Source organism: Panthera leo, chromosome B1, assembly GCF_018350215.1.
Source record: "Panthera leo isolate Ple1 chromosome B1, P.leo_Ple1_pat1.1, whole genome shotgun sequence".
In the NCBI taxonomy this organism is placed as follows: domain Eukaryota; kingdom Metazoa; phylum Chordata; class Mammalia; order Carnivora; family Felidae; genus Panthera; species Panthera leo.
In genome coordinates this window covers 4,402,331-4,425,280 of record NC_056682.1, presented here as the reverse complement: position 1 = coordinate 4,425,280, position 22,950 = coordinate 4,402,331, and the positions used below count along the sequence as shown (strand labels likewise).

General features: G+C 39.9%; 1 protein-coding gene across 1 annotated transcript in view; it reads left to right on the top strand.

The window, feature by feature from the left end:
* The first annotated feature begins 20,139 nt into the window (after positions 1 to 20,139).
* The window catches only part of LOC122217279 (CUB and sushi domain-containing protein 1-like), a 634,007-nt gene continuing 631,196 nt past the window's right edge, over positions 20,140 to 22,950 (top strand). The window contains exons 1-2 of the mRNA XM_042934085.1: positions 20,140 to 20,161; positions 20,601 to 20,817. Of these exons, the coding sequence (XP_042790019.1) occupies positions 20,140 to 20,161; positions 20,601 to 20,817 (239 nt within the window). The remainder of the gene's footprint in view (positions 20,162 to 20,600; positions 20,818 to 22,950) is intronic.

Below are 22,950 nucleotides of genomic sequence, written 5' to 3'. Positions count from 1 at the left end.
AATCATGTATTTTGTTTTTGAGAGAGAGAGAGAGAGAGCCTGTGTGTGAGCATGAGCACAAGTGGGAGAGAGGAGGAGGGAGAGTGTGAGAGAGAATCTTAAGCAGGATCCAGGTCTGACACAGAGCCCAACTGGGAGTTCAATCTCATGACTGTAAGATCATGACCTGAGCTGAAATCAAGTCTGATGCATAACTGACTGAGCCACCCAGGCGCCCCAATCATGTATTTTTTAAAAATCTATCTTGTCCATCTCTGCTTTTTGAATGCAAAATGTAATCAATTTACATTTAAATAATCTCAAATAAGAGAGGGCTTACTTTTGACATTTGCTATGTTTTCTAAATGCCTTAAACTTTTTTTTCCTTATTTCCTCCACCTCTGCCCTCTCTTGTGCTTATTTTTTTCTGTAGTGTTCTATTTTGATCTTTTTCCTCACATTTACATCTGTGTATATTTTTCAGTAACTTTTTTTTGGTAATAACTATAGAGATTACAATTTACATCCTAAAATTATAACTATCCTGTTTAAATTGATACTAACAGAGTATCAAGAGCATAAGAAATTCTGTTCTTCTACAGCTCTGAATTCTCCCTTGGTGTTAATATTGTTACAAATTACATCTTTATACTTTGTGTGCCTGTTAACATAGATTTATAGTTATTGTTTTATACATTTGTCTTTTAAATCATGTAGAAAAAGAAGGAAGTTAGCCAAAAATAGAATAGCTGTGTCTGTAATATTTGCTATTTGCCTTTGCTGGAATTATCTATTACGTTGTACAACTTTGAGTTACTGTCTCCTTTTATTTCCGCCAGAAGACCCCCCATTGGCATTTCTCCTAGGGCAGGTGTGCTCACAACAAACTCTCTCAGCTTTTGTTTATTCATGAATGTCTTCATTTTTACTTCTGTAAAGGGAACTTTTGCTGAAAAGAGAATACTTTATGCCAAGTTTGTTTGTTTTTCCTCAGCTCTTTACAAATAGCACCCGTGCCATTTTACCCTTGGCTTTTGCTTCTTGCTTGCACTGAATCCAGCAATCAAGCAGACGTGAAAGATTAGGGATTCTCTGGTCTTTCCCTAAGCGTGTATATGATTCGCTCATTTCCCACTATGCACAGTGCTTTGGAATGTTCTAATTTCCCAAAGAAATTCTCTCCAGCTCTTTTCTTCCCAGACTTTTGGTGCTCTACTGTTTAATTTTCTTTTTAATGTTTCTTTATTTTTGAGAGAGTGAGCCAGAGTGCAAGAGGGGGAGGGGCATAGAGAGAGGGAGACACAGGATCTGAAACAGACTCTAGGCTGTGAGCTGTCAGTACAGAGCCTGATGTGGGGTTCGAACTCACAGACTGCGAGATCATGACCTGAGCCAAAGTTGGACGCTTAGCCAATTGAGCCACCCAGGTGCCCGGTGCTCTACTGTTTAAATTAATCGTACTATTTTGTGCCAGGTGGCTTTCTTTGGTTGTTCATTTGCCCAAAAATGCTTTTGAGGAATGTTCACTGTTTTCTGCGTTGAGTTATATGTGAGGCAAAATAAAGACAAGTTATATGTGAGACAAAATAAAGACAAGTTACCCAAAGTAACACAGACAAACGAAATAAATTCTTCAATGTACTCAGTGATTATAGGCTATCTCAGTGTGCCTTAAAGCTGAAGTTATTAGATAATATTGTTGATTTCTTCTATAATAAACTTTACTAGTTCTCTGTTTACAACAATTTGCAAATTAGGTGTGGCACTGAAAATCAAACAAACTCAGAATATGTGGGAAATGGGTTTTTGATTAGTCAGTGAATGTGTTCATCAGTTAAGGTCAAGTCCTTTAAGCTTTGCATCCATGATATGATAATATATAGCAATAGCTCTTCAAAGTCTGACCGCGTCATTCAAATTAGAATCCAAAATAGTAGTAGCCTTATATAATCATGCCAGACCTGACTTTGCCACACCTAAGGTTACTTCTCAGACTTCATTTCCTCCTATGCTTCCATTCACTCAGCTCACTGACTACTGCTGGAGAGGAAGAAATTCTCCTCTATTCAAGATTCTTCTAGCTGGACTAATAATTAATATTCCATGAGACAGATTCATAGGAGAAAATCATATCTAGCTTTATATATCTGAGGAATCCATACAGGTGTGAGATTCCAAAGACAGGAAAAATAAAGTATATACATGATCCTAAGTTACAGAGAGGTGTAGGGATCTGGGGATACAAAGGGGAGAAAGGCCATTAGTGGGAAGATGAGAGGACATATTTGGAAAACTAAGGTTGCCCTGTGATACACGTAAGTTTCTTAAGTAAATAGGAATCGCTGTTAATAGCTTTCTTCCTGGTACAGGCCTTCTACCTGATTATTTTCAGGCATGTTGGGGGGCGGGGGTTCAAAGTTTCTCCCTGAGTCTTTGTCTTGATTATTTTTAGCTCAAAAGAATCTGCATGCCATTGTGTCCCATTTTGGTGCAGTCCTCCTTGGCCGCTACACCCTCCATGTTCTGCAGATATCTTCATGAAACGCTCCTTACTTCCTTCTTTGCTCAAGGTCACCTCCCACTGAAACCTAACTTAACTTGCACTCCCGTTGGCAACTCCCTTTCCCCCTTACTCTGTCATACGTTTCCCTCCATAACACCTCTTGTCTCCTAACATAGCACGCAATTAGTGTACTTATTGTGGTCATTGTTTATTGTTTACCTCTGCACTGAAATGCACAGTGCCACAGGGCATGGATCTTTGTCTTCCGTGATAGAACTCAAGGGGCTAGAACATGGAAGCAGCTGATAATCAATATTTATTTGATGAATGCCAGAAAACACTTTTTCCCCATTCCCAATAAATGAAATAGCTGAACTTGAATCCATATTTTATTGTTGAGGTTCTTTCAGTGATGAATTTTTACATGTCAGTTTTAATTTTATTATACATATGAGTGGCTGTTGTGCTTTTCTTAGGAAAATGATATTTTCATTTAATGTCTCTTCATGCCTTACTTAGGCTTTATATTCCCTTGACATTTCAACTAAATTGTTAACGTGATTACATATCATGTTTTCTATAACAAATACAACAAATTTATGCACCTAGAAGCTACTTGGCAAACAATTTAATGAATTGAACTGTTTGTTTCCTTTTAAAATATTAGTTGAAGCATACGTTACAATTTGAGTTTCTTTTTCAAATTCTGATCACCAAAGCTTTTACTTCAATTAAAAATAAAAATAAGCTAGGATTCATGTCTGTACCTTCATGCTTCCTTTCTACATAGACAATTAGTTTTGTAGCATTCACTTTCCATCACTTGGCTTTGTCCTGTTTTCTGGAGGCCACTTTTAAAACCTCTGAGGGTGGGTTGGAGACAGGAGGTTGAGTGGGAACTGAAATCAGCCAGAACATTAACATGAAAAGAAATCCTGTTCCGTTATAATTACAAAGAACAAATTTGCAGGAGAAAGGAACCCAAGTTCATGAAAAAGGTAGCTGTCTACATTTAAGAAGACGTTTTGATAAAGTCAGAAGAAGCAAAACTGAGTCTTAGTGAGATAAGGTCCTTAGAATTATTAATGGAAAAGAATCTATATGTCTCCTTTGATGGACAAACTTCATGAGGATTGAGACAACATTACGAGAGATTGGAGGTATGTCTGTATGCTTGATTAGCCTCAATTATAAGTAATTGTTAGTTATGTGTTGTCTTAGAGAGAGAGTGAGAGAGAGAGAGTGAGTTTGGCCAAAGTCTACCTTCCAAAGTTGTCTGTCTGGATATGCAGAAGGGGCCCAATAAATAACCTTCTTCCCTACCTAAGGTATGAATAGACTGAGAAATAAGTCAAATATATACGGTTGAGGGGAACCAACAAACATCAGCAAACATCAGTTATTACCAATTAAGCTAATGTTAGACAGTTTAGTTGATACTTACAGTACCTAGTTTTCCCAGTATGAAGCTTTTGCATTAAATCATCATCGTTTCTCTCTCTCTCCCATTAAACCCCATTCACAAAAGCCTATCCATACCTTTGCGTGTGCAAACCCTCTCTCTAGAAGGGCACAGAAGACTGTATGCTGCTTAAGAATGGGAGAGAGGAAGGAACCGTGTTCCCAATTTCCATTTCCCCTTCCAAACTCAGAAAGCAAATACTCTACCTCCTGAATTAAGAGGGGAAAGGGGTGGGTGGAGAGAGACCAGAGATATTATCCTAATGAGGTTACATTCACATGGAAGGGATGGATGTTTCAGAACCATTCATATCCTTTCCATATACATCTGTATTTACTTGAGATTTGCCTGAGCCACTGCCTGAGCTGAATTCTGGAGAAAGACTTTAGGTACACTGGGAGTGCTCGACCCAGCCCAGCCCAGCCCAGAATAATGGTTTAAAGATATGACAACAGACAATGCAATAGACAAATAGAAAATGCACCAAACAAATGTAGTGTTAAATTGGTCCCAGAAACCCCATTGGTTTCTGAAGCTTGTTATGAGACTTTTGGAGGTTACTTTCAAACTCAGAGAACTGTATTCAATTAATGTGCAGAACCAACCCTAGTAACTCGGATATCAAAACCCTGATCATGAGAAAATGAACCCAGCTCAATCATAAACTATCCTCAACGACGTACTTTGGAGAAAAGCGGCGACTGAGATATTTTTCACAAATAACAATATGAAAATTGTACGTCTTCCTCAGGATCCTAAAAGCATGACCCTTGATAAAGACTCGTTATTTGCAAACGCCTCAATTCAAATTCAAAAAGTTATTTAGCATGTTCTGTAGTTCCAGAGAAGTATGTTTGAAAATAGATTTTCCTCCGATGTTTCCTTCTTGCCATTTGTGTCATGATTTTGTTTTCAGCCCGGGGCAACTGAGCTGCCCAAGAATCATATTGAGATCAGGAACCCCTGCAGCTGACTGACAACACTGAGCTGTTATCTAGGACTATTTTAATGCGCGTCATAAATCACAAAGCAAAGTTTCTATTTTGAAACAAATAGAAACACTCACCATCAGGGGTTCCTAAAATCTGTTTTAGAACGTCTGTTGCCTATAAGCCTTTCCTTTGTTTAAAACTGAGGTTTCAGAACTTGCCTAGAGAGGGAAATAACATGATATGCATCCACACCAAAACAGACAAGTTACTATGGTGAATTAAATCACAGTAATGGAATTTTCCGTGATAGGAAGAAGATTGTACTTTCCATGTGTTTTTTGCTGCAGCATGAATAATAACCATCAATCTACTCAATAGTCTACTGAAAGTGAAACTTTTAATTTAGTTGTGCATTAGTGATTGTCACCTTTCATCAGTTACTTGGTGGGCCGTGGATCAAATTATCCTTTACCCTTGTCAGATTTTTGTAGATAAGAAAAGTCATTTACTTGATTTCTAAAACCATCACCTGGTATTATCACCAGATAGTCTGCTTTGGAAAGTTTTACTAAATGGCCTGAACTTGTGGCGAGGAAACAGACAGAGCTCTGTCTCCCTTTAATGAGTCCCTGCGACTGGAGTGGCCATGCCTGCTGAATCTGGGGAGGGTCTGTTCTTGGCCAGTTGGGCACATTGGTTCTCTCCTGTGGGCTGACATACGTGGCCCCGCTGGTCCCACTCAACCACAAGACCCATTTCCCCCCAAAGCAAAACAGAGAAAATATCAGAAAGGAAGTCTCATGTGTTTGTTTCAAAAGAGCTTTACTGATGTTAATAAGCTAGACTTAAAAGAAATGTCCAACTGGGCTGCATAGTTCCTGCTCTCCCAATATCTGAGACTGAGTTCCTTTTCTGAGATCATTTCTCCAGTAGCCCCCTTAGACTTTTATGGTTCTTTTGAAGACTCCTATTAATGTCATCTCTCAATTCTTTACAACTGGGAATAGAATTGATCACTTCTTCCCCTGCCTCTCCTTATCTCCTGTCTTGCTAGTTCGATTGGAAGATGGTGTTGCAGGGTTGACAATTCGGGCTCCTGCTGACCGTGCAGCTACTTTATATCTCAGAGGAAACTCGAGACTGAGGCATGTTCCAAGTCAGCCTCTCGTCTAGGTCAGTGACTCGACCACAGAATGGACTCAGGGTCTTCCATCATGTCTGAGAGTCCCAGATTTGCGACACAACTTGTGTCCCTGGACTGCAGGCCGTCGTCTTCCTAAACTAGGGTTGTGTTCAGTGAATCAAAATGGCGTCCCATAGTAAACATGCCCCTTCCCAGAGGGGGAGGAGATGGGTGGGTTTCATCTAACTCTTAAGTGGTTGGGCTAGAGATAATAACGACCGGCTGTCATCATACACCTGGTGGAAACTGAGATGGTGCACATGTCCATGGGAGACGTGTGAGACTCTGCAAGGCTGCTGATCACGTGGACTTCATCTTGCAGCTGGGGACACGGGAGCTGCTAACCAGCAGGGGCTGGGTCCTTGGGGGTGTCAATGTGAAGAATGACGCCGAGTTGAGAAACAACGAAACGTTCTTCTTTCTTCTCTGATCCACCTGTGTTTGTTCCAAGTTTTATTTTCTACAAATGATTATAACCAAGCTACGCGGGGGAGGAGCTGGAATTTGTGATGGCACAGGTTGTGATGGTCCAGTGCGCAGGCCAGGCTTTGAGGCAGGCATTCCTCGTGGACTTACTGATTTTAAAATCCCGGGCACCATGAGAGAATGGTTTTAATAATCTTCTTTCCTGGACATGCCAACGGTTGATTTTGTTTTAATTGAGATATGATGGACCTACGGCATTATACCGGATTCAGGTGTACAACATAATGATTCAGTATTTATATATTGCAGAATTATCACCCCAGAAGTCTAGTTAACATCCGTCACCATACATACTTACCAAATTTTTTCTTGAGATGAGAACTTTTTCTTCTGCAATGACAACTTTTAAGATCTACTCTCTTAGCAACTTTCAAATATGCAATGCAATATTAATAGCTATATTCACCATGCTGTACCTGACATCCCAAGACTTATCGATCTCATAACTGGAGGTAGCTTTTGACCCCCTTCACCCATTTTGACAACTAACTCTTGATAATTAAAGACTTTTTTTTTCACGTATTAATTTTCCCTTTGCTCTATGCCAGCTATATGACGTTCTTTACTTTGTACGCTTTCGATGGTATGGAAATTTACACATCACTACGATTTTTTCGTGGTTGAAAGCAACGCGTACATTTTAGCCTCAGCCTTTATAGTGTCATCCATTTAGCCTCACATGATAGTTTCCTCAGACATTCCAATAGAGCTAAATGTTTTCATTTACTGTGCCAAGCTCTGATCAGTTAACATTGCAAATGGCCTCTTATCTCCGTGTCCATATTCTTTCTGGTTACAAATATTTAAGTTAGGAGTATAATCTCCTGTTGCATTTAAAAACTTGAAGCAAAGCAAATGAAATTAGTATGTTCTTACAAAACAGATCCACACTTCTGTGAATATTTGTTATCTAGGAAAAAAGCTACTCCCCTCCCTACCCTACCCCTGGTTTTCTGATCTCAAACCTTGGAAGGTAAACTCGGGTAAAACAAAAAGGAATCGAATCTAGATATAACTGAACAAAACCATGTTTAAAGGAGAGGGGGAAACTTCTGCGCCCTCAAAGTTCTAATTAGAAATCAGTAAAATAAAAACACAGGCAAAGCCACCTCTAGACCTTATATTCTTCCAACTCAAGGCCCCAGATTTGAAAGAACTTTAGTTCTCTTCAGCCAAAGTAGCTGTTACCGGCAATCCTAATCCTCCATGGAATTTCAATATCATGCATGATTTCTTCAGAAGCATCACCAAACCAAGATAAACTAGGGGACAGAAGCCAGGGCTTTGCTGTCTTGCCTGCAGCGTAGGAACCAGTTAAAAGTTGAAAGGGCATAAAAACAGATGTAGACACGTGGTAAAGATCGATTACAACAACAGATCCATAAATGGAGCTTTTCTTTCCGATATTTCCAGAGCTGTTTGTCAGTGTCTCCGTCTTGTTTGTGCCTATTTAGATATAATGTCACTCCGTTTAAGATGTGAGAAATTCTGATACCAGTCGAGTTCCCAATAGATTTATCGTTAATCAACTGGGTGATAGCACCCCCTGGAGTTGTGCAATATAGTGCCCCCAGTCCCACGCCTAAAAATATTATTGTAACCCCAAATCCCTTTTTTAAGTACTAACTCATATAATAGCTTTGGGTCCAAAGACTTATTTGAGGAATACAACTGAAACTGGAAATAGTTTTTGGCTTTCTCACATGCCCGCCTATAAATAGAGACACATAATCAGAATCCGGTCTTCAGCTCAGATATACAAACTCACTTTTTTGTTTCTTTCTCAATTTACATAATTACCTGTCTCCTCACAAAGAGCAGTAGGAGCGTTCTAAGGATTTAGAAACTGTCCTTTGCTTCTGTAATACAGTTTGTAAGAGTTATTCTTTTTAGAAAACAGAAGGAAGAAATAGTATAAGGTTTCTACATTGTGGCATAATAGAATGAGCGCCAGTGTTAAAATAAAATACTCTGGTTCACTTTCCCCTTCCCCTGCTTATGGGTATGTGGGTGTGACTTTGGTCAAAGCACCCAACTCTTTAGTTTCCCCATCAGCAAAAAGAGGAATGCCAAGGTCTATCAAGATCCCTGCGAGGATAGAACATTTATGGAAAGTGGTTGCCATATGGTGAGTATTCAGTGCGCATTGTAGCAATATCCTCTATCAGATACAGCCGTCAGCCTGGCTTTTCTGCTCCTGTATACTGAATGTTTAATTTGTGCTAGGCATTGTACTCAGCCCTGGAACTGGAACACCAGTCTAGGAGGAAGACATCTGCCCTCCTGTGGCTTTCAGTCTAGAGCTCTTATCTCTTCATGAAAAGATTCAGAAAATAATGATGGGTTATCAACAATGATGCACTCTTCTCAAATGCGCTGGCTGATAGAGCAGTTGAAGCCCACAAGAGAGATTTGGGCCAAGGCCAAGGTAGTCACAGTGTAGGGAATATGGTAATGGGATTGATACTTCATGGTTCTGATGGACTAAGCATCAGTACCGAGGAGCTCCTGGATTCGCTCCTGACTCAAATCAATCTAAGGTATATATGGAAACAACTTCTTTACACACTGATGCTGTTACCACAGTAGACATGCATCCTTCCCCACCATCCATAAAATGCACTTAACAAGTAGCCAGATCTCAGGTCTCGCCAAACACTGAATCTGGGACAGTGGGTGTCATGATGTCTCTCTACCATCATATCGGGGACTTTATAGTACACCCTCAAATTCCCTACAAATTCACTACCTAAAATCACAAAGACTCTGGGTAAAAACATGATTGTAAGTGTCAAAATTCTGTTCAAAGATGAAACCTAGTAGAATGTGAAATCAGCCCTGTAAATGATGACATATATCATAGTTTTCTATGTGCAGCCACCGTGCCAAAATTACATTTTTCTTCCAGGTGGACACAAAATCCACATACAAATCTCAACGTCATTCCATTGAGTAGCAGGGGGAGAGGTTAATAGTCTGTGCCTGTATGAGAGAGGAGGGACACAGAGAGAATCTCATTGTTCTTATGCTCCTTAGGTGGACTTTCCATCACAGGACTAATGGCCAAGGCACCATTGAGGGCCAGTGAGTGACCAACACCCTCCGTGAAGCCACTGAGGGTCTGGGTGGCAGAATCATCTCCAGATTTGAGGAAATGGGAACAAGAGAGACCTTAAATTGAGACCTGTAGCATGTCAGGAGTCTTACAGGTCTCCATGGTCTATTTGCCCAAAGCACAAATACATACAAACCCTTTAAAAAATAAATTTACATGCAACTTCTTGGAGACCAATTCTTTTATATTAAATCTATAAAATAGCCCTTAAGATTCTAACTTATGTCACCTCAGTCAATTATTCTGCATAGTATTAAAGAGTGGAAAACTCATGACATGTTTATTTTTCATTTTTTAGCATTTACTTGCTAATTTGGGGAAGGGTACATACCTGGTAATTTGTCATGCCTTCAGACCCTAAATCTGAAAAGCTTCCCTAACTCCAAAGGACCTCATCCATTAATGCTCTCCTTTACCTTCTTTGCAAACAGTTTACCCTGGCTCCGTTCTTCCTGACGCATATTGGAGCGTGGGGTTTTAGCATGACTTTTGAACATTTCAGTTTCTCTTTGGAGGTAAACTCTCACTAGATGTTAAGAGAGACCATAATATTAGAATTTTCAAATATCTCTCGATGATCTAGAAATCATTTCCTGCGGTTCAGGAATGAAGGAAATCCGGAATGGAAGTGTAATGATAATCCACCTGCCCAGAAGGGGCTCATGCAGGGGATAGGATAGGGTTGCTGGTAGAAATTCTGAGCACCCAGGGAAAGACTCAGCTGGTAGTTTTATTTTGCCTTTCTTAACAGGGAACACTAACCGGATTATACGGCATCGTGATTAAACTATATCAGTTAACATCTTAGATTTTTTAATGCTCTGTTTAAGGGAAACTTAGTTCCCTCCATTGATCCACCACCATTACCTTGAGAGCCTGGTTTAGGCTTCTTTTGACTTCTCATGTGTTAAAGCAGGAGTATGAAATAACATTATTTCAAGTTTGGGGAACAATTCAATCCTACTTGTCCGTAATGATGTGTTTCATTGCTAGGAATTGCATTAAAAGATAAAGAAATATCTGACATCCAATTAAGAATGTTAATTGTACCGTCTATGGAGAGAAAGAATTCTCTGAATTGATGAGTGTGGTTTGTTTCTGTGAGAAAAGTAGAATTGGCTTCAGAATAATTCGCAGTATAGAAATGCAGATTTGAAGGTTCTGAAAGAAAAGACTCCGATTCAGATGGGAACCTGTTTTAGGCAAAAAGTCATCTATTTAAAGAGCATCACTGTGGGATCTGGGAACCACAATAAAGTGGGGCTCTGCTTGTTTGTTCTGTGTTAATTTGATTTGTTTAGTGCTATAATAAACACCGCCATTCAAAATCTATGAAGTCAAATAATTCAACAATTCATTGTTGGTATTTCAAGTACCTTAGTGTGCTTTAAGGGACCATACAGGCTGGGCCCCCCCAAAGGCACCTTCTAGAAATCACCACAACCTTGCAAAATCACCCTCATTTTCCATTTGTGGAAACTGAGGCTACTATTGGCCAGGTGACCTATTCAAATCCCTAGCGTCCCATGCTGGAAATTCATCACACTTTGGTTTTGTTTGATTCGGAGACCAATGCTATTTTGCCCCTACACCATGCACAAAGTTCCTCCAATTTGTCCCTGTGGAGTAGGTAGACATTGAATGAGTTTATTACCATTAATGTAACAATTTCTCAGTTGGTGAAATCATGACAGTATTAGAATGAACTAAAGCTTCCTCCCCTGGGTGCAGTAGCTAAGGAAACAACATTGACATCATATCTGTGCGGTTCCAGGTCTGACTCACTGCAGCTTTCCCTTGCCCTGAATTATGACCCCCTTTTAGAACGAAAAGGCAGAGATGCCAATATACCAGGAAGATTGCAGAGGAAAAATTTAGCTTCAAATAAAGCAGGGACTACTTAAGTTAGTCTCGGGAGCTCTGGCCAATCAGGCTGTTGAACAGCATGGAGATTGCAGGACCCCTCTTCTCGGCATACTAATGACAACACCCCAGTCTGAATGCCCTGGGTAATCAATCGCCTGGCTGGGGTATGATTGAAGTTCCTTCTAGTACCACTCCTTTATATTTTTGACAACTCTGTCCACCTGAGTGTGTGTATCGATTAAATTTATGCCACTATCATCCCTACCCCGCACGCATATGCCTCAACTTGACCACGTGCTTCAATGATTGAACACTGATCGCCAGACACTGTTCTAGAACGGGGATATAAACAAGGCGGGTGGTATCCTCACGCTTGAAAGCGTTCCACAGCAGTTACAGAGACAGGTAGTCAACGAGTACACAAGTAAACAGGATATTTTCATGAAATGCCAAATACAACAAGGAAATACAAGAGGGTGCAGGGTAGTGAGGATCGATGCGGGGTGGGGGGGGGGGATTGTTGATGGAGATGAGAGTCTGCACTGCAACCTGCGTGGAGAGATGTCACATACGGGAAGATCTAGGGGAAGAGCATTCAGGGCAGATGGATAAGCATGGGCGAAGGCCCCGAGGCTGTGGACAAGCGGAGTGTGTTCTAGGAAAGGAAATAAATTAAGCAGATCAAGCCCACGTGTAGTGATGCAAACAGACTTTACTGGAGGGAAGAAAGACCCTATGCTCTATATTTGTAGTCCGGTGAAAACCCCATTTTCTATGATAAGCACTAGAAATCGGGCATCCGTGCTTCATTTGTAATCTAACAGCTACCTGGGTGGCCTCGTTCATGGGCTGTGAAACCATTAGGGATGAACTGATTCCTTGGCATCATCTCAGGCTCGTGAGCCTCTGGCTTTTCTACATTTTGTCTCTGCTCATGTTGTGAGTAATCTCCCATAAGTGTTTGGGATTAACACTAAACCAAGCACCCTAAGGCTCTCAGCTACAGTAGCCAATATTCAGCTGCTCTTGGCACTCTAAGAGCTATAATGCTTCTAAAACTTCCTTCAGGACGTGTCGTTCCTAGAAAATGCCCGAAGACCTTAATTTTAAAACACCTTAATCAAAGTCCTACGAAGGGCAATTTTGAGTCAAGATCCTTGTGCAATTAATCATCTTACAAATAATGCAGACCCTGAAATAATCGATGAAACCGTGGAAGATAATGCGGAGTTTAATGCATATTTGATTTGTTTACCGCTTCAAAAAGTACTTATCTGATCAGGGAAACTTCCTCTTCCATCTCTGAAATTTGAGAGCTGCTGATATTTGAAATTCTGGATCCACTTAAGAGTATGCCATATTCCTTAGTCATTAGAGACAATGAAAAATTCAAGCGAAGTTTACAGCTATTTTTTGTTTTTTTAACTTCAGAGTTAGGACATTGTTACATCAAGAGGAGGAGGTGATTTTTAGTCCTGTAGCAAACCCACGGGTGTGTGGTATTGTCTTCCCATAAAAATGTCAAAATAGGAGAAGCTTTGGAGATAGAAAATCTGGTCGTGCAGAAGTAAAATTTCCCTTGCATAGAAATGTACATAAGATACGACCAACGTAAATTGTTGTTTTCATGGAAAGGATACAGGGACTGAATGGAGATGGCTGCTGAGTATAATAAATAGTTTTTAAAATTTTTCCTGAATTGCATTGTTTTCAAAATAAATCAGTGTTGCACTTGTCGCAGCAGAATATAAACTTGTTTATATTTTCTGTGTGTCTTGCCTGAGATTCAGCTGTGATGTTCGCATAGCTTCTGCTCATTCTCTGTATTTACACACAAGCCTATTCTTTCCTCTACATGGGCCAGGTAGTTGGAATGTAAATATATATTCCCAAATCTTCGCATCTCTGGGTTATTCCTCTGCAGCCCGGGTGATCATTTGTCCTGTGACTGGTTTCAGGGTCAGTAGAATTCAGTATGGAGTATCCTTTCCTGGAATGGCTTCCTTCCCATACTGAACATAATAGACCATATCTCCCTGGAGCCACTGAACCAAATCTTGTGTCAAAATGCCCCAGAGAGGAAAACATTTGCTCTTACAGTGGGATTTACATAGCAAAGGCATTACATTATCATAAATCTTTGTCTGCATAAATCTTGTCACACCTATCAAAACAAAAGCTAGGCTAGCTTCTACCTGAAAGGCTGTGCAAGGATTAAATGAGATAGTATACGCCAAGACCTTGGCACATGAGTTTTGCCAAAATGACATCTACTACTTTCTAAGAATGGGTCATCGGGTCCAGAATTGGGGCAACAACACTGTCAACAACAGTGGCATCCAGGAAGGCATTTGTTGATACACACACTCGTTCATCAGATGCTCCGGCCAACCAGAATGAATCACAGATGAATCATCTCAGCAAATGCTTTCTTTGAGGAAATGAAAGGTGTGTGCTAAGTAGGAGAACAAATTAGACAGTAAGCGTTTAGGAGGGGGTACAGGAACCTTCAGAGCAGAGGTTTTTTTCATCTCAGAAATGCCAAGGACGTACGGCCACGTTCTCAGCTGAGTGTTTTGCGAGAGTGACTTTCAGAGTAGGGAACTGTCACAGGGCACAACACGCCCTGTATCTGTCAGAATGTGTGCTACAGCCTTCATGGGTACACACCCCTGTTTAACCGGCATCGTCTCTACCCTCACCGGGACTCGGTGTTGCCAGTGGGCTCTTTGAGGAAGCAGCGGTGGTCTTATGGACCTTCTGAGAATAAAAATCAAGATCAACAATCAAACAAAACAAGACACATCCTAGATCCAGTTTTCCTGGCTGTTATTCATTCTGTAGGACCGGACACTACGGCTCTGAAACAAACCGCTCATGTACATCGGGTGACACACGCTACTTTAAACAGTGTCGGGATTAGTGAAGTGTTCGGGAAAGTGATGGCAGTGATAGATCAGTTTTAAAGAAAAACTGAAGTGAGAGTTTCCCAATATCTGGATTTCACTGTGCGATCTAAGCTATTCACTAAAGTTTGATCGGTACTCAAGCCTAGGACGGATTGCATTTTGCATGGGGCTGGTCTCTAGTGAGGTGTTTTGGGGGGACAAACACCAGTCTCTGGCGTCAGAAATCCCTACTTTGTTTCTGAGAAACTTGGGATGACTTTCCACTTCCACCTGCATTTTCGTATCTATACCCTTCACGTCGCAGGACTGCCATCTGGCCAACTGAGATTCTGCGTGAAAATGTAGTTTGAAAACAGTGCCTTGCTCCCAAAGTCTACGAGAGGATTAAAATGCCTGCTGGTAATCCTCTGTGTGGGAAGCCGTGCTATTGAGGATCTCTAAATTGGGTAGAAATCTACACTAAATTAACTCTGCATGAGTCCCTGACACCTAACATTCTGTTGATTACTTCAGAAGGAACCAAGTATTTCGTAAGGTATAATTTAGCTGCTAGATGATTTAGATACCAACTTCTTTTGTTTTCTGAGCTTCAATGAGATATAACTGATACAGAATGTTGTTAGACGCCCATCTCTTAAAATTGCGGCAGGTATGGAACTTTTCTGACTTGGTTCGCTTGAATTGTAGCACCTCACAAACTATCTGTGGGTACAGTTCTGTGTGTTTCCACGTGACATGCCTTTAAGGTATGTGCGTAACGCATATCATTACATACATACATTCTTTTTCTTCTGTTGGCATTGGCGTTTGATTTCAAGGTAACTTCCATCATCAGAACTTGAAGAAGGAAGACCAGTAGACATTTTCTTCAGTAACAAGGGAGCTTTTGATCCTGTAAAAAACAACACAATTTTCACTAAAAGATTAAAATTATCCGCAGGTTGCTTCAGTGCCCTTAGGAAATATAACTTAAAAAAGTACTTACAATCGATGCCTGTTGAGCAATATGTTGATGCGCGATTATGTTTATAGTATTTAAAAATGCGTCTATTAAATTTCCTTCCAGTTAAAACAATCTGCTTCTTTTAAGCTGTTTTTAAGGCCGACATTTAAATCAAGAAACATAGACTTAAGCCATTTGAAAAGAAAACATTTGTAAAATATTTGAGGGTTCTCTGTAGCAGACAAGCGCCTGTTAAAGTATGATAACCAAGAGGGGACAGTCGTATGAGGGAGATAGGCAAAAGTCTTTGCTGGGACGTTTGAGGAAGAGCCTCCACCTTGGCATTTGCTGGTGGTGGGGCTACAGGAAGTCCCACACTCTCTGTGTAAGTGCGTGTGAACCCAGAAATGTACATAGATGTCATGTATCATCCACATACATTCATCTGTGGCTTTACTTTATTCAACTAAAAGAACATTTTGCTATTGAAGCAATCTTTATTTCAGACATACCTTACCAAGATACCTGAATTTAGTTCTGGTACCAATGGTGAATGTCATCTGTAAGTTATTTGCACTCCTGAATTATAATCACTTCACATCCTGAGATTAACCTTTTGGGGAATAATTTTGCTCTATTCACAGCTGGTGTCAGCGGTTATTTTTTGTGAGTGTGTTAGGAAGCATGAACCCCACATAGGTCATAATGATGCGGAGATCTACAGCTCACAGTAATTGTTTTTAAGGGGATGTCCTTCAATTCAACATTAGTATAGATTTTGCATTTCTCTCAGGAGTTGTAGTCAATACCACTGTAGTACTGATGTGTAGACAAATAATTATTTTCACATGCCTTGTGTGTTTTTGTTTTTAAATGAGGGTCGAGATGCTTGAGTGGGACAGGAGACATTGAGTAAATTGTTGGGAAGTTCACAATTCCCTAGTGGGACCAAAGCAGGGGGTGGGGGTTGTTGCTCCTACAAAGAAAGACCAATAAAATCAGGATTTTTTTTTTTTTGTAGCACAAAATGCTATTTTCTTACACGTTTTGGATAGACCTCCACCCAGATGAGAGAGGTCAGGGCTGCAGAAGGACTTCCATATTATGATCCATTTGTCTCTTTCCAATATTAGAAAAACCCGGCTCTGATTCTGAATCTCCATCTGCCTATAATCACTATTTTCCTATTCTACTACCTTCTTCTTATGGATTCATGAGGTTTCTTCATTGCATTATGAACATGCCATTTGTTGAATACAAACATCCTAGTGTTTGTATTTCTTTTTCTGTCTCTCCTTTCATGAGTATCATTTTTGGGGTTCCATTTAAGAGATCTTTGCTTGCCACACAGATCAGATTTTTTATGCTGTTTTCTTTTGGAAGTGTTATTGTTTTACACCTTCCATTTTTGTCCGCAATTCATAAGGAACTGATGTATGTATACATAGTAAGGTAGGGATCAAGATTTATTTTTCCCATTTGGATATCCAGTTGGCCCAGAACATTCTATTAAAAATACCATCTGGGGTGCCTGGGTGGCTCTCTCGGTGAAGCATTGCACTCTTGATTTCGGCTCAGGTCATGATCTCGTGGTCCGTAGTTCGAGAATTGCAGTAGGCTCCTTGCTGGCAGTGCAGAGCCTTCTTGGGACCCTCTCTCTGTGCCCCCGCCCTGCTCACACTCTCTGTGTCTCTCAAAATAAATAACCTTAAAAAAAAATAAAATACCATCCTATTTCTGGTGTACTGAAGAACCACATTTGTTATAAATCTAGCATTTATATCTCTGTGACTTTGTTTTGGGGCTTTCTACTCTGTCCTGTTGTCTATTTATCTAGGTTTGTACCAGTTAGACACTGTTGAATTACTATAGCTTTATAATAAGATATGACCTTCAGTAGCATAGGATCTCTGATTCTGTTCTTCAAGGTTGTCCTGGATATTCTTGGTCCAGACCAACTGCATCAGAATCTATCTAAGGGACAGATACGTGGAAAGCCCCTAAGTTGTTTGGAATGTGCATCCCGGCTGGAGGGTTGCTCATCTAACTTTTGAGCACTTCCAAAGTTCCTCCCAGGGCCTGTGGAAAACTCTGTCTACTGATCAAATGTGACTCATTCTTCAAAATCTACTGTACTAATTGGTACCCATTGCAACCTAAGTGTTACTCCTTGGAGAAAAGTCTTAATATCTGATAATCTGGTTCAGCATGATGGGTCTATAATAGTAGCTACTTTCCAGCTGACACTTTTTCCTTTGAATTTATTTTTCTTTCCTCCAATTTATAATCAAGTTTTCACTTTTTGATTTACTGTGAAGCAGGAATTGCTAGATAAACCAGAAAAGCTATTTTCCTTAAAGACCTTCAAAACCCCCACAGCTTTAATATCTACTTGTTACAGTGTTATTGTTAGATTTAAATTTAGTGGAAAATGGGCTTCTTATTAGTTCTTTGGTTTTAAACTCATAAATCCCTTTCATTAAATCTTTTTTATTAAGATTTAGCAAACTCCCACCAGCATTTGATAATATTCCTGTGAAAGACTTGACTCTCTGAGAGCTACTATTGTGTAGTATTTTTTTTAACATGTAAAACATAGTTGCAAATAATTTTCTGTTTGCAGTTCAACAATAAAAGCGGGGATAATGCTTGTATTCAGATATTTATACTACGTGTAATAATCTGCCTATGCCCCGATCCCTCTCAAACTTTCTTACATTATTAGGGTCAAAACATTAAAATCCATTCGAGAGTATTGGTGGGAAACGTCCAGATGAAGAAGGAATGAAACCCTGCAGGCAGTGTCCAGGGGCCACTTGCTAGCTAGCCCCAGACAAAGAAAAGGTGGGAAGGATTTGATAGAGGAGTTGTTTTGTTCTCGCATATGGCGGTGATGTTCGCAATGAAAGTAATTAAAGTGTGTTCATTAGGGAAGATAGCCTGTCTGTCCTGACCTTTTCCCTTCCGGCTGGTTGACCTACACAGAGCCTGGGCAGGCACAAAATGAGAAGTCACATAACAGGGAACGTGTAAATCGTAGCAGGGACGGGGGTAGCACAGAGAAGCCACAGAAGGTCCGTACCCTACACTAGACGTGGTAACGAGGGTAGAGGTGGGGGTGGGAGAAACAGGGAAACACAGGTGGGGAACCATGGAGAAAAGCAGGTGGATGAAGGATGATGCCTGGCAGGAGGGGAGGTCAGGAAGGGAAGGGTGGGAGGGTTTATCTGGTGGCAAGAAAACAGCGATGGGCAAGCAGGTGGCTGTTGCTAATCTCCCAGCAGCTCTTGTACACTGAATCCGGGGGCTACAATTTACAGCCAAAGAAGGGCCTGCTCCTTGGAAGCGCTCTTGATATCTGCGAACTGCCAGAGAATCCCAATGTTAAAATCAATACCATAAGACTTTGGGCAGCCAAGGCCGCCCGGAAGCAGCTCTCAGGCACAGTTTTAACCCACTCAGTGGCCGAAGGCAGCTTTGTGGCGCGCTCTGCTCTTCCTGTCTTTCCTCCTTCTCATGCGGTTTGGCTTCTGTACCAGTTCTGCACCAATTCCACCAGTAGTCGGGGAGGGGGGTGCCCCCACAGCAACAAGCAGGCCGCGCTGGGGCGTCGCGCAGGGCACCTCCATCCTGCCGCCGTTCACCTGCAGACAGCATCACATTCCGCAGGGCAAGTTTCCACGGCACCGCCTTCCGCTCCAGACACACACGGGAAGTCCATGGTGTGATCTGTATCTCTGACCTTCCGGTTGGAAATGAGAGGTTCCCACGACCTCTCCCTTGGGTTCCGTTAATTTGCTAGCGGGGCTCGCAGAACTCAGCAAACCCGTTCACTCACTAGGTTGCTGGTTTAGCGCCAAAGAAATTAGACGATGCCAATCCACAGCCGGATACAGAGATGCACAGCACAGGATCTTCCAGGGTCTCCACATGCTCACAAACCTGGAAGGCCTCTGAACTCCTTCTTTTTGTGTTTCTATGGAGACTGTATCGTGTAGGTCTGATTGATTAGTAGGTGTCGTTGGCCCTTGGCAATTGATTGAACCTCCAGGCCCTGTCTCCCTCCCGGAGGCCATGGGTGGACGTGGGACTGGAAGTTCGGCCTTCTGATCACATGGTGGTTTCCCCTGGAAACAGCCCCCATCCTTAGGTGCTGTCCAAAAATCCTCTCATTAACATGACACAAGACATATATATATATATATATTTTTTTCTTTCATCCCATAGGACATTCCAAGGTTTGTAGGAGCTCTGTGCCAAAGGGACTAAGACCAACTATATATTTATTTCTTACTTTATGTCTTATTATAAATCACAACATCACAAATGTCAAACTTGAATACTGAGAGCAATCCTAATTCAATTCAACCTATCTAAGGGAAATTAGAATAAGAAGGGGGAATAAAGTGTGGGATATCCTGCAGATGTGCCCAGGGAAGCCATTTTCTTCAATGGCATCCATCACTGGAAGATGCACTTGTCCTCTTACCCCCATCTGCTGAATACCCATCCCCGGCCATGGGAATAGGAAACCTTTGACAGAGGGGAGGTCCCTGATTCCCTTGGGCGGCTCCTTAACCTTTGCTAACTTAATTTCTTTGGTTGTACGCCTTTTATTTTGGACTGGATAAGATTTCTGTGGCTTTGTGTTTTTCTTTGACTTTGTGGGACTTTGCCACATTAGGTGAGAACCAATAGTTTGAATACTGAATGTGGTTTTCCCTAATTATTCATATTGCTTCACACTGCAGTCATTGGAATATGCCAATATGTGTGGATGAGTGTAGTTTTATAGTGGTTATTTGACCCGTCAATTTAGTTTCTCTGAGCAAGGGACTTATAGGCAGGGTGTTCAGCATTCAGCATAATACTACCCAGATAATTGGCACCAAATTTCTTTCACAAATATGGTAGGTTGATACCGATGAAGATGTATTTAAAATTACAGAGAAAATTTTTCCCCAAATTTCTAATGAGTTCCCAAATTTGTATATTTTCCTTCTTTGCCTTCCCCCCACCCCCGCCCACTGTTAACACTGGACAACACTGCTACAACTTATCATTCAATAGTTGTGCATGAAATAAGCCGCAAAATAAGCCATTATAAAAACTGGTCAAAATGGTTGGAAAATTTTTTTTTTTAAATCCCAGAGGAAAGATAGTCCACAGTAATATACTAATATACTCTTTGTGTGTGTGTGTGTCTGTGTTTTCTTTTCCAGGTCAGAACTGTGGAGGCTTAGTCCAGGGTCCCAATGGCACCATCGAGAGCCCAGGGTTTCCACACGGTTATCCAAACTACGCTAACTGCACGTGGATCATTATCACAGGAGAACGTAATCGGATACAATTGTCATTTCATACCTTTGCTCTTGAAGAAGATTTTGATATTTTATCAGTTTACGACGGCCAGCTCCAACAAGGGAATTTGAAAGTGAGGTAAAGTATTGGCTCTTTATATTATAGATTTAAGTGGCACTGTTTGACTTAGAGTCTGAAACTTAATTGGAATTAATTATGTGAACTTAATTACCGGAAAATTTTAGTTACAATAAAGAAAAAGTAGACTGCAGATTTGTGCACTCTTTAATACTTAAAAACTTGTTATTAAAAGCAATCATTGACTTCATTTATAGACATCAAATTGTTGAAGATCTGCAAAACAATGCTGTCAAGGTAACTGAAGGAAAGTGACAATACGCCATTATTTTTAAGCAACTGTAGATTTGAGAGAAAATGCATGAAGAGAAATGCATAAGTACAACTCAGAGAACAACAAAAGGAACTTTTATATTGTCAGAGAATACATTGACTAAAAAGTCTGGGAGGTGGGCGGAGTAAAAACATGAAAGAACGTTGAACTCTGGAGAGAATTTTTGGTTTGCACCATCATAATGCATTCTGTTCTCCATTAGTTTTCTCTTCTGATCTATGATTTTTACCATCAAGAAAGAAAAAAATATTTTCTGGAATGATTTTAAGTTACATTTTTTAAAAATTTATCAGCAAGGAAAGCATTGTACCTGTACAAGTTTATGCATTTTTTTTTAATTTGTCAAAGGAAACAGGAACATCCCATTCAAGAAAGTGGAATTTCTTAGGTAAACTGATGAACATACTTAAATAAGGCAAATAAGTCTTTACCCTCGGCTTTAAAATTCTATACTAATTAGGGACTGTTTGCTGAATATATAAAGTTAGGTAAAAAATTGACAGTGGGCAGAAGAGGTTGTATTGGTTAGATAAATGAAATGGTATTGTCGCTAATGTCAACAGAAATACACACAAGTCACATATTTGATTTTTTTTATTTTGTAGATTGAGAAAAGTCCTATAGAAAATTGTACATCTAGTTAATATATTGATATATTAGAGTATATGTAATTGATATATTAAATATACAATGATATATTTTCTTTGCACTTTCTTTATGCATTTTCAGATATAAAACATCTTTTGGTTTTTCTGGGTCATTTATAATATCCATTGTCTATTTTTAGAAACTCTTTTCCATTTATCCTTTTTGTCATATAGTGCACACAGTTACCTTCTTTATGGATTATTAGGTAAACTTTCTCCCACCTAACATGTATGGCCCTATGCTTTAGATGTTTGGCAAAGTATCTATGTATCAATCCTTGGTAGTTTGATGCAAGATTGATTCCCCACTTACTGATCTTTTAAATATTAGTTATTTACTATTTTTTATTCCAAATAAATTATGATACTAGAGAATAGTGTTATGTTGTAATAATAGAAAGAATTATAATAGAAACTGCAAAGACTTATAAAAAAACAAAAGAGAATCCAATTTATTCAACCATGAAGTCATATGACTTTGTTAAAAGTATTCATTTCTCATTCCATTAGAAAAATTCTTAGTATGTCCCCTTAAAAAATACTTTTGTCAATACTTCTATTTCCCATTTTATTTTACTTTATAAATTAAAAGTCATTTATTTTAATTTATATCATTTCCTTTTTTATTTTATAATTTTTTATAATTATTTTAATTTATAATTTTATGATAATTCCTACAATTCTATCTTATTCTAAATGAAACCTGCCTGAATGTTAATTTGAGTCACTGTCTCTAAACAATTTATGTCCTCGTGGTAACATTATGATCACTTATATGTTAACTACAAAGTTTAGACAACAGCGTTCCTACCATCTTCAGGATTATAACATGATCAGCAGTGGAAATATTAAGGGTGGGACGACTAAACTCATTGTACTTTATGTCGAGGTTCCAGTGAATAGTATATAAATTGGTATCAGTGCCTCAAAGAGCTTTATAAATATTGGTGAGTTACATGATTGGCATCCTCATTGTTTTTCTCACGTGGGTATTTTTACTAGACAAGAAAGCTGATAAGAAAGAACTCCTTGGATTCCTATAAATTTCTCAGTTACCTACAATTTTTCATTTGAGACAGAGAAAAAATATGTCCTGTTTCTGGTCTTTAAGGCGTGGAAGATGGTTTCATGTTTCCATAAAATTGTGTAATCTTCCTTGTACTTAGTCTTCACACTTAGAATGCCTTTGTGTGGACAGTCCATGGGGGTAGG